The sequence below is a fragment of the Budorcas taxicolor genome, chromosome 7 (genome assembly GCF_023091745.1).
Source record: "Budorcas taxicolor isolate Tak-1 chromosome 7, Takin1.1, whole genome shotgun sequence".
Taxonomy (NCBI): Eukaryota; Metazoa; Chordata; class Mammalia; order Artiodactyla; family Bovidae; genus Budorcas; species Budorcas taxicolor.
In genome coordinates this window covers 101300854-101313242 of record NC_068916.1, presented here as the reverse complement: position 1 = coordinate 101313242, position 12389 = coordinate 101300854, and the positions used below count along the sequence as shown (strand labels likewise).

The 12389-nt window shown below is 38.6% G+C and overlaps 1 protein-coding gene across 1 annotated transcript in view; it reads right to left on the bottom strand.

The window, feature by feature from the left end:
• PPIP5K2 (diphosphoinositol pentakisphosphate kinase 2) overlaps nucleotides 1-5161 on the bottom strand; it is a 74116-nt gene extending 68955 nt beyond the window's left edge. Inside the window, exons 1-2 of the mRNA XM_052642426.1 lie at nucleotides 5030-5161; nucleotides 1931-2126 (exon numbers count right to left, since the gene is read on the bottom strand). Coding sequence (XP_052498386.1) covers nucleotides 1931-2126; nucleotides 5030-5161 — 328 coding nt within the window. The remainder of the gene's footprint in view (nucleotides 1-1930; nucleotides 2127-5029) is intronic.
• Nucleotides 5162-12389: the final 7228 nt, after the last annotated feature.

The following is a 12389-nucleotide window of genomic DNA, read 5'->3' as shown; positions in this document are numbered from 1 at the left end:
TTTTTTAAATCTAAATTATTTTAATGGTTATACTTAATTTTCTGTATTGACACTAAAAGACTCCAATTTTATTCATCAACATGTATGATTAAGAATGGTAGGATACAAGAGAAGTTAAAAGCATAAACTAGGTCCTAACTCTATCTTTCATTAGCTGTGTGACCTTGGGCAAGTTTATTTCACATCTCTAAGTCTCCAATTCCCAGCTGTAAAGGAATATTTTAATAGTCTTACCTAGAAAGGTTTTTGGGAAAGCAAATAAAATAGTCCATATGAAACATTTATTACAGTATCTGACATAATAACTATTCAATAAATGTTAACTTATTATTCCCTAAGTAACAATATTTTAATACATATCTTTTCTAAGGAAAAGGGTAACAGCAGGCACACATAATATTTAACTATAGTATGCTACATTGTATCTGTGAAGATACTATCTTGTAGCATTATCAGAATAGTTAAGAGAGAAAGTGTTAAACCTGAAGGTAAAAAAAAAAAACTATGGTTTAAAAAAATTTTATTTCTAAATTAACATTTAAATACTCTATACCAAGAATCACTTGGCCACAAATCACAGACCCTTCCAGTTTTATGACTAAGAATTCATCACTTACTGTAAAGATATCACAATGTCTATGGCTTGAAGCCTTCTAACAGAATTCAGGAAATAAGAAAACCTTATTTATATAGTCATTACCCTGTTTTGCTGCTGTTAAAGAGACAGCATACGGGATACGACCTTAAGTAGTAGCTAGATTTTATAAGCAAATAACTAACTTTCACTTAATAAATATAAAGAACCATGTGATAGTAAGGAAAGAACACCTAACCCTCCAGGTTAAGCAAACTTTTAAGATTCTCTGAAATGAGTATCTTCAGTCTGTAAAGAAGACCAGGGCTTTGGCTTCTACGTGAAATAATGAAAATCGATACGTATCTCCTCTACGGGAATACAGTTTTAACCTGCTGCATCCCCTTATTGCTAAAGGCAATGCTTTTTAAACACCTAACTACAGTGAAACTTTAACACAACTGGAGCTCAGAAATGATTTACTGTGAATACATTTATTATATGAGTGCATATATTTTAGAGTTCTAAGTGAAAACTCTGATTCTTTGGTTATAAATTTTCAGATATACACTTAATAACTTTTGATTAGTGCACTTTGTCTGACTCTGCGACCTCATGGACTGTAGCCCACCAGGCTCCTCTGTCCATGGGATTCTCCAGGCCAGAGTACTAGAGTGGGTCACCATTCCCTTCTCCAGGGGATCTTCCCAACCCAGGGATCAAACCCGGGTCTCTGGAGATTATTTACCATCAGAGCCACCAGGGAAGCCCAAACTATGAAGTAATACTTAAGCTTAATTGATATTTCAGTGTGATTTATAAAAAACAGCAAACAAAAATTCAAATATTATGTTATTAAGAAATAAAGTATGAATAAATATAGGAGGAATGATAGATCATTTTCTGTATGGTAAAACATATTGGTTTATAATACTCAAAAATCAGTAATTTATTAAGAAACTTAAGAGTTGCAAACAAAGATATACATTCAAAAGTTCATCACAACTCTATTTTTAATAGTAAAAACTGGAAACCATCTTACTTTTAGGATATTGGTTAAGCATAATATATTACATCCACAGGATGATATATGATCATACCATTAAAAACTAGCTTTTTTGACGAATGAGATAATGGAGAAAACTGCTTGATGTAATTAGGTTAAAAATTAAATATAAAATTACAAATACATTATAACATTAAATGTTTTTTAAAAATAAACACAGAAAAAAGACTGGAAATATATCAAAATGTTAATATCATTTATCTGTGAGACTAGGTGAGTTTTATTTTATTTTTCCATTTTATCTATTAGTTTTATAGTCAGAGAGGTTTCCCTCCCTGTTTTTTTAATACCTTTAGAATGAAAAGAAATAAGACAATCACACAAAGGCCAGTTTTCCACTGGTTCATTCAAAATAACATCCTCTTCAAATACTACTACTGTGATATATTTAAATAAGGAGATCCGTTCAAGAATTTCCTTCATTGGTTTGGATTTGGATTTTTTTGCCATGGAACATATTCCAACCACAATCTGCCTTTCCGGAGGCTAAAACAAAAAGAAAACAAAAATAAGGTTGACTTGATAACATCTCCAAAGTACAGCTATCTTAAATCTCTCTCAGCAGTAGATAAGGCATGCAATGAATCAATAGAAGTGACAAATTAACCAAACGGACATTTTTCAAGATTATATTGTTGTTACAAAAAAATAGGTTTATACAAAGGTCTGGAAATAATTTTTTTGAGTTTCAGAACACCACTACAATTTTCATTTAGTTTTCAAACTTAAATACTTCTTTAAGTGGCTCAGGCATTTATGTGCCTTCTTCACACCAAAACAGAGCAAGTAAGGCCTAAAATAAAAAGGACAATGGGAGAGAGATAAAGAATGCTCTTTCCTAAAATAAGATGTTCTCATTACAAAGCTATGCAGTGTTAAACTACTTCTGTAGATTGAGTTTGAATGTATGTTGATCACCAATGAAAACTTAAAAGGAAATTTCAGAGAAAGCCACACTGCTAAACAGAGGTGTCTACGCTCTTGACACCCCAATCTCCATACTCAACATAACTAGTTTACAGTGTTGCTCATCTCTGGTACCCTTGCAACAGCTCAAATGCCATGATTCAGCCTGAAATTTAAAATGCAGAATACAGAAACAACTTATGAGGTTCTATAATTATTCAAGATTCATCCTAAGGTCTTTGCATTCAGATACTTTGGGCTTATCAAATATAAAGCAGTGGCCACTTTTCCGTTTCAGGTCTTCTCTCTTCTGTATTTCATGTGACATTATAATCTGGGCTCAAAAGTGTTTCACTAGACTCTCTTATTATAAATCTAAAAGTAACACTGGATAACACCTGAATCGTTGTTCTTCATGATTAGCATTGTTTGTTTATTGCCTCCTCTCACTCATGAAATTTAGAGTTCAAAACTGGTACTGGATTAGATGTTACCAAAGACTGTAAATCCTAACCTCCCCAGGATCTGCTTTCACTGTCTGATCATTCACTCTTATGTTCTTCAATTCTTTCCTGATCAAAAGCCTTGACACAGTTCATTATGATGTTCCTAATGTAGACTTCCCCAGACAAGAAGAGTATTCAACCTAACATCTTTGATATCTTAAAAACAGAACAATCTAGAACATATCATTTCTTCAACCTATTGGTCAAATGAACCAAATCAAGTTCCTCAGAAGTAACAACTATGCACTACCAATGTGAACTCAATTTAATTAATACCAGTCTTCCAAGAACTATGTTAAACACTGAAGAGTTACATATATAGGAACTCCCTGTCTTCAAGCGCTTTGAATCTAACAGGGAACACAGTAATACAGTTCATAATGATAACAGAAGTACAGACGTCAAAGTACAGAAGTAGTTCTGATGAGAAAACATTCAAGTTCCTCATGGGAAAAAGAGCCAAGGAGAGGGGAAAGAATGAACAACACAAAATCTGAGGTTTCAAAGAATAAAAAATCATTCACAAGGTATCCAAAAAGGAGAGACATTTCATAGAGGTCAAGGAGTACTTAAAATAGTAAAGAGGCACAGGACAAGATGGAGTATGTGGGAAATAATCTGATACTGCTGAAGCATAAAAGATAGAAGAGCAGACAGACAAGTGCAGTTCTAGACATAGGAGAAATAAAAGTCCTTATATGGAAGAAGACGCGGCATGGTTTATCAGTGCTATTCTCAACGCGCTCAGAAGAACTCTAACAAAGAGGTACGGGTGGCAGAGGCAGAATCAACAGTACTTTCCAGTCTAAGTCAGTCAGGGAAGCTCTGCTTTTATGTCACTGGACTTCTACACTCTAGATGAAGACGTTTTAGCTGATATGAAGTTTGAAAATCATCGCTTTCTTCCTAGGGGTGAGATGTGGGGTGGGATAGATTTGAAATGGGTGACAGCCTGATTTTGCATTTCAAATATATATAACTGCACCGTGAAAGCTGTTATTAAATAACTATGACAATATTTGAAGTCATCTAATAACTATTTTTAGTACATTTTTACTACTTACATCAAGTATAACACATTTGTGTTTCAAAACGAAATTCTCTTTTCAACTGGCAATATAAGAAAAACATATTTTATATAAGTTTGTATTTGAAATCAGTTCTGTACGTGTAAAGGGACAAAAATGATGAGCAATAAAAATGTTGAGCTAACCTTAGCAAAATAAACATAATAAATATTTATTAAAGATTTGGTATGGTTTACACACATACACATACAAACTCCCATAGATACTTGAGATAGTTTCTCCTAGCTACACAGTCTAGACTTCTGAATAGTTAATAAATAGGGGTATCTTCAGGCTAATAAGCACCATTTGTGTTGCTGCTGCTGCTGCTGCTAAGTTGCGTCAGTCGTGTCTGACTCTGTGAGACCCCATAGATGGCAGCTCAACAGGCTCCTCTGTCCCTGGGATTCTCCAGGCAAGAACACTGGAGTGGGTTGCCATTTCCTTCTCCAATGTGAAAAGTGAAAGTGAAGTTGCTCAGTCGTGTCCAACTCTTAGTGACCCCATGGACTACAGCCAACCTGGCTCCTCCGTCCATGGGATTTTCCAGGCAAGAGTATTGGAGTGGGGTGCCATTGCCTTTTCCAAAACTCTTTTCCTTTATGGCCCTGATTACTCTTTCTCCTTGTCACTTTTTCTCCCCAGCCCTGTGTTATACTAGGCATATCACTGAAAGATACTAAAATAGTCATTATGAAACAACTTAGAAATGTGACCTCTAACTGTCTTCCTAAAGCACTATAGAGTCAATAGTGTTACTAATGAAACACAATCCGTTTTTTCAGTTTAAAAATTTCCAACAAAATTCAATGTGGGGGAAAAAAAATAGTCTTCCCTGTTTAAGACAATGTATCAATTCCCCTTCACAATGATCAGTAAAAAGCTTATTGGTCTTCAAGCAAACACTTACAGACTCATCTTCCTCCTCCTCATCTTCATCTGCATGGTGGAAGAAGTGTCGATAATTCCCAGCATTTATTTCTGTATCTTCAGGTCCAACAAAGAATCTGGGGGCTTCACTCATTTTTATTTCATTTGACATAAATATAATTTAAATGTGCTATGCTAAAACTGTTTCTAAATAAACAGTACCTGAAAAAAGCATTCTCTCTATACTAACTGACACATGGGTCTGTTGCAGCTTGTTTCTGCTTATACAATCACTTGAACGTGTGATGACAGTTAGTTGGCAAGTGTTCATTTGTTCTCAGATATCATTACTTCATTGTTGATGCAGTTTAAAAGACAAAGATAGTGAGGCTACTTCTTCAGTGAGTTGATATGGCAATCCTTTTACCTAAAAAGCAATGAAAAAGTTAATTTTGGAGACTGTACTTCAAAAACACTCAAGTAGAAATAACTTTGACATTTGTAAGATTATTACCAATAACTTGATTTATAAATGAAAAGACACTTTCTCTCATAAATTTGAGAAATTTATACTCATCTTCAATATACATATTGAATATTTGACAAAGATGATACAAGATAACAAGATTAAAAAAAAGACTACACTAAATTCCTCAAGTCTAAAAATGTCTAGTGAATTAACAGAAAATTACTCAAATTATAACAAAATCATAAAAAGACAAATCCCTCTGGACACAGTTTAGTAATATCTGAAGAGCATGGAAAAGAATAGATGAAATATAATGCAAGCTTAAAAATGACTGACAACTATACAACAATCTAAAATTACATTAAATCAATTTCTAAAAGGCTTCAATTTGTAAAAGTTCAATCTGCAAAGTTTTTTTGGGGACCATAACCATTCTGCATTTTGGTCTCATATATAAATCAACAAAACAATATTAGAACGAAAACAAGATTTCATTATAACAGCAGCTCTTAAACTTTTAGAGTCAAAAACTCTTTTGCAATACTGTATAATAGCTATAAATGAAGTATAACCTTTAAAAATTGTGAATCACTGTACTTTATACTTGAGTGGACTCTGAGAGTTGGTGATGGACAGGGAGGCCTGGCGTGCTGCAGTTCATGGGGTCGCAAAGAATCGGACACGACTGAGCGACTGAACTGAACTGAACTTACATAACTGTTGGTTAATCACTAAGTCATGTCCAATTCTTCTGCGATCCCACTGACTGTAATCCACCATATTCCTCTGTCCATGGGATTTCCCAGGGAAGGACACTGTTAAAAGTTAACCTATTATAGATGGAGAAACAGTGGAAACAGTGTCAAACTTTATTTTGGGGGGCTCCAAAATCACTGCAGATGGTGACTGCAGCCATGAAATTAAAAGACGCTTACTCCTTGGAAGAAAAGTTATGACCAACCTAGATAGCATATTCAAAAGCAGAGATATTACTTTGCCGACTAAGGTCTGTCTAGTCAAGGCTATCATTTTTCCAGTGGTCATGTATGGATGTGAGAGTTGGACTGTGAAGAAGGCTGAGTGCTGAAGAATTGATGCTTTTGAACTGTGGTGTTGGAGAAGACTCTTGAGAGTCCCTTGGACTGCAAGGAGATCCAACCAGTCCATTCTGAAGGAGATCAGCCCTGGGATTTCTTTGGAAGGAATGATGCTAAAGCTGAAACTCCAGTACTTTGGCCACCTCATGCGAAGAGTTGACTCATTGGAAAAGACTTTGATGCTGGGAGGGACTGGGGGCAGGAGGAGAAGGGGACGACCGAAGATGAGATGGCTGGATGGCATCTCGGACTCGATGGACGTGAGTCTGAGTGAACTCCGGGAGTTGGTGATGGACAGGGAGGCCTGGCGTGCTGCGATTCATGCGGTCGCAAAGAGTCAGACACGACTGAGCAACTGAACTGAACAGTATTAGATGGGGCAATACAAAGTAAACATGAAACTTTTTCTTAAGGAGCTTAAGGTCTAGAAGGAAGACAGCCAAGTAAATTAACATTTTCTGTTTTAGTGTGGTAAGTGCACCAACAAAGCTGGACAACAGAAATATGCAATAAGGTCTCTATTCATCTAAGGAGGCAACAAAGAGAGCTTTTTATCAGTACATATAGAAGCATGTTCACTTACATATGCATATATGTATGCAAGTATGTATATATGTACACACTTTATGGCATTACTTTAAAATTGTACTTTTCCCCTAATTTAGCTACTCTAATGAAAGCAATAAAAATCCTGTTCTATAGGCAGAGTTGAAAATTAATTTTCAAAATTAGCTAGTGTCCATCATGAAAAGCCTAGAGTACATAACAATGAAATTTTAGAGATCAATAATACCATGACCCAGTGGCAGGACTACTGAATGTTAACTCCTAGTTATGGACTTACGGGGCTGTGTTTACTACTGGACCCTTTACAAGATTTTCCCAAAAGTCTGAGCTACTTTATACATGTATTATGTGTGAGTAGAAATACGCTTTTGGAGAAAAATGTGCATCCTGTACATTTCTTCCAAGAGTATTAATGAATGATTTACCTGTCCCCTTCTCTTCATTTAAATTGTTTCAGTCTTCAGCACTGCTTCAAGTATATAAATGTATGTCCCCCATCTGATTAAGAGTTTAGGTCTGAATGTCTCATTCACTCACTTGGAGAGAGACAACACACAAATCAACAAATAAATGTATATTAGGAAGACCTCAATAATATAGTGATATGTGAGTAGAAATCCGAATTAAATGAGGAAACCAGTCATGGAGTTATATGATAAGAGCATTCCAGATAATAAACAAACTATAAAGGTCCTAAAACACAGAAATACTTGGCATATTTCCTACGACCAAGGAAAAGTAAGGAGACCATTGCAGCTGGAGCAGATCAAGAAAACAAGGGAAAAATGGCGGGAAATAAAGTTGGAAAAGTAACTAGGATGCATACAGAGGACTGAGAATCCCCAGTAAGAGTTTTCAATTTTATTAAATGAGACTGGATTTAAGAGAACGGGAGAAGTAGAGGCAAGATATACTGACAATTCTTTAGAAGGGCTTTGCTATAAAGGTAGGCAAAGGCCTTCTTTTTTGTTTCTCTTTTGATATATGAATGATACTTACAAATACCAGCTAGTGGTTAAAAGTGTGGATTCTGGAGCCAAAAAGACTTGATGGTGAATCTTAATTCCAGTAGCTGTGTGACCTTGAGCAAGTTATTTAACCTCTCAGAGCCTCAGTGAAAGTGAAAGTGAAGTCGCTCAGTCGTGTCTGACTCTGCGACCCTGTGGACTGTAGCCCACCAAGCTCCTCTGTCCATGGGATTCTCCAGGCAAGAGTACTGGAGTGGGTTGCTATTTCCTTCTCCAGGGGATCTTCCTGACCCAGGGATGGAACCCAGGTCTCCCTCATTGCAGGCAGACGCTTTAAGCTCTGAGCCACCAGGGAAGCCCAATTGTACCTATCTTTCAAGTCCTTTGACAGATTAAGTTATATTTTAAAAGGTCTTATATCCCACTGGAGAAGGAAATGGCAACCCACTCCAGTGTTCTTGCCTGGAGAATCCCAGGGATGGAGGAACCTGGTGGGCTGCCGTCTATGGGGTCGCACAGAGTCGGACACAACTGAAGCGACTTAGTAGTAGTAGTAGTAGTAGTAGTAGTAGTAGTAGATCCCACTGCTCAGGCAATATTCCATACCAATTTTATCAAAACATTTGGGAGAAGGGCCCAGGTACTTTTATGGCTCCTCAGATTCTAATGTGCAGCCGACTTTGAGAACCAGTGTACAACTCAAAAACAGAAGGGGGAGTGTAGAAAAATGGAAGCACATAGTAAGCAAAACATGTGTTTGCTCCTTCTGAGAGCATGCTATTATTATAGCAAATCTGATGATCTGATAAAAAACGCAAGTGATGAAGCAGAGTCTTGTCTTCCCGATGCTTGGCACATCAAACATCAAGTACCTAACAAATGTTCCTCCACAAACTTTTTCTTAACAATTTCCAAGATTTTTTCTCTGAATCATTCCCTTTGACCTTTGGTCACCTGCAACCTTGACACTATTTAACTGTTTTGGTTACGTATATCCCTTCAAAACATAATAAGCTTCAAGAGAATGAACATTTATTCAACATTGCTACCTGATAAGTAATTTGCTAACTCAGAGCCTCCAAACACATAGCCTCATCATGAATCAATACTTTAAGCATATGCCCAAAAAATTGCCTCAGCATTTTTGGCACCTGGAACCCCCTGGCCAGTTGCCTCCAACACTGCTCTCTTCAGTTTCTCCTGGAAACACTGCACAAACACTTATCATTTTCCATGCATGCTCTAACAAGAAAGTAAGTTTGGAAGCAGTTATGACTTTGTGATTTAGCAATTATTCTCAGCAATACTAGGATTAGAGATATTTTCCTCATTTGATAAATGCTTGCAGTATATAAATGCCCATCATTATAAATGAGGTTCACATGAAGCAAAGAAAGTTCTAGAAATTCAACTGTAATCACACAATCAATAAGAGTTGTAAAAACAAATCAAATCCAGGTCCAAAGACCATCATAAACACTTAAGGGCAAAATCAGGACTCCACAGTCCTTATCACAGCATTGTAGTGAGTGAAGTCGCTCAGTCGTGTCCAGCTCTTTTCGACCCTGTGGACTGCAGCCTACCAGGCTTCTCCTCCCATGGGATTCTCCAGGCAAGAATACTGGAGTGGGTTACCATTTCCTTCTCTGGGGAATCTTCCCGACCCAGGGATCGAACCCGGGTCTTCCGCATTGGAGGCAGATGCTTTAACCTCTGAGCCACAGGGAGGCCCTATCACAGCATTACACATACTTAATAAATACTTATAAAACTAAAAGTATGAAATGAATCTATTTTTTGTTCCCCCTACCCAAGTGGAATGTACACTGAAGCACAAGATGATATTGCATGGGCATGACAGGAGAGTAAAGACATTCTAAATGAATTGCTATTTCACCTGAATCCCTGATAAACCAAATATAGCATATGCATTTCCACATTACAGAGTATTTCAATCAACCTATATCCTGTCATAAATTCCAAAACACGTAACTGTTTGACTTTAAAGACATTATATTATACAAATATCAAAGTTGAGCCTTTCCCATTTTTAAGATTCTTTCTATAGCAATAGTCCCATAAAGGACTGGCTACATCAGAATTACCTGGGAATATCTGTAAAAGCCAAAGTCACTAGACCTACCACAAATCTTCTGCAGCAGCATTTCTTAACCAGATAATCTATATTTTAGCAAATCAATGTATAGCCAGATCTGGTAATCTGTTTATTTGTGCAAAACACAAACACCTCTTAAGGCTGACGTCTAAATTTGAAATTAGTACATGCTACTGAAGTATCCACACTCAAAAGCACTGGTTCTCAAACTCTATATTGCGTTGCAATCACTTGGAGGGCTTGTTAAACCACTAAACTAAGAGCCTGGAGGTCACACCTCTGCCAACCCTCAAACACCCTCTCCCATCCTTTATGCTCCATAGCATTCTGGATCTATCTTAATGTTTCCACTAGAGTTATGGTTTTCCTCCCCAGCTTTTTGTGAAAATTTTCAAATATTCAGAGAAATGGAAAGAACAGCTTACTGTAAACTCCTATATACCCACCACTGGACTCAACAACGGCTCTACTATCTAAGCTGTTGACTTCAACACATGCCACCTCTAAATACTTCAGTATGCATCTCCCAAAAACAAGGGCATACTCTTACATAACCACAATATCATTTCCACATAAGAAAATCAATGGTTCTACCCTACTATTCAAATGTAGTTGAATGGATGCTTTTAGAGAACAAAGATGTCATATATATACATTCCCAGTACTTTTACATAGCATTTATTTGGGTGAGGAGTAAGTGTTCCACCAATTGCTAAATTTAACACCCTCACAACAACCACCCTGCAAGTCAGGAGTTTAAAACTTACACAGCAAGCTTTGATTTGATACAACCTGCACCTTCTGCCCAACCTAAATCACTTGCTTTAAACAAAGCCATGTAAATTACTTTGGCTTCTGAATTATTTAATTCTGCCTCAGAATAGTAAAGCTCCATGAAAACAGCTTGTGCCGGTCGTCAGACACAAGTAGAAATCTCAAATATTTTTCTTAGCAATAGTTTCAGCTACTGAAAACGTTAGGGAAGAAACTGGAAGCCATGACGCATACTGGTAGGACAAAGGTAACGTAACAGTTAAAAAATTCAGATTATTGAAGTCTGAAAAACCGGCTTTTCAATACAGGTTCGAACGTTTACTAGCAGCAAAAATTTACTAGGGCAAGTTAAGTGAGGCTTAGAGAGGAGCCTTAGTTCCTACCTCTGTCAAATGAGAATAATAGTCTAATTCACCTCATAGAATCGTTCAGAGAAGGACAGAAGACGTAAAGCACTTGGGACACACAAGAACTCAGTGAATTGCAGCTATCTTTTTTAAATTTGCTTGAAACCAAACCTTTATTTTTCACGCGGAATTTTCAGCAGCGAAGCAAAACCCTGTCCCACTGCAGAGCTAAGATCCGCAGGGAGGCTTCCCATTACCACAGCCAAGCCTCCCCGCACGCGGACGCCGAGGCTAGCGTTCTGCACAGGACTGCAAAGGTCGCAGGCGCCAGGAAGCCGCGGAGAACCTGGTCCGGGGTCCCCAGCCTTCACCCCTTCTCCCTCGGAAGCGCGAGGACGCCACCCTCTCCCAACCGGTTCGGCGCTACAGGAACCCGCAGCCTCCTCCGCGGAGGAGGACGGAGCTTTGGGTCTCCTCGAGCGCGGCCTCAAGCAGGGTGGAGGGAGGAGGCGAGGGGCAGAGGGACGAAGACTGAGGAGGGAAAGGGAAAACAGCCGTTCTCCACCTCCCCTCCCCAAACTCGAGATTGCCGACTCTGGTGGAACGAAACCGCCAGAGCCTCGCTAGCGCCTTGCGAGCTAAGGTGAGACCTCCGTTATTTCAAAAGCCCAGAAGAGGGAAGGAATGGAGGAGGAGGAAGTCGCGGAGGAAAAATGCAGACGCCGAAGGATCCCTTCCAGGCTGTGACGGCCACTCCTCCACACCCGGGCCGCCTTTCTCTCTGGCCACACACCCGGCGGAGGAGCGGCAGCCAGAGGTTTCAAACAGCTGCCCTGCGGCGGCCGCAAACCTCTGGGGACTAGGCTCCGCATCTCCATTCTCCACGGTTCTCCATTCTCCTCAGTTCTCGTCCCCCCCAGCCCCCCGCACCTGCCACGGCTGCGGTCGTCACGGGAACTGCAGGAGATGTCCGAGTCCATTCAGGGACTCCATTCCCCCCCTTAATCCCGGGGGAGCGGAGGTTGGGGGGCGGTCAGGATTGAGGCGCCCGTCAAAGACTCC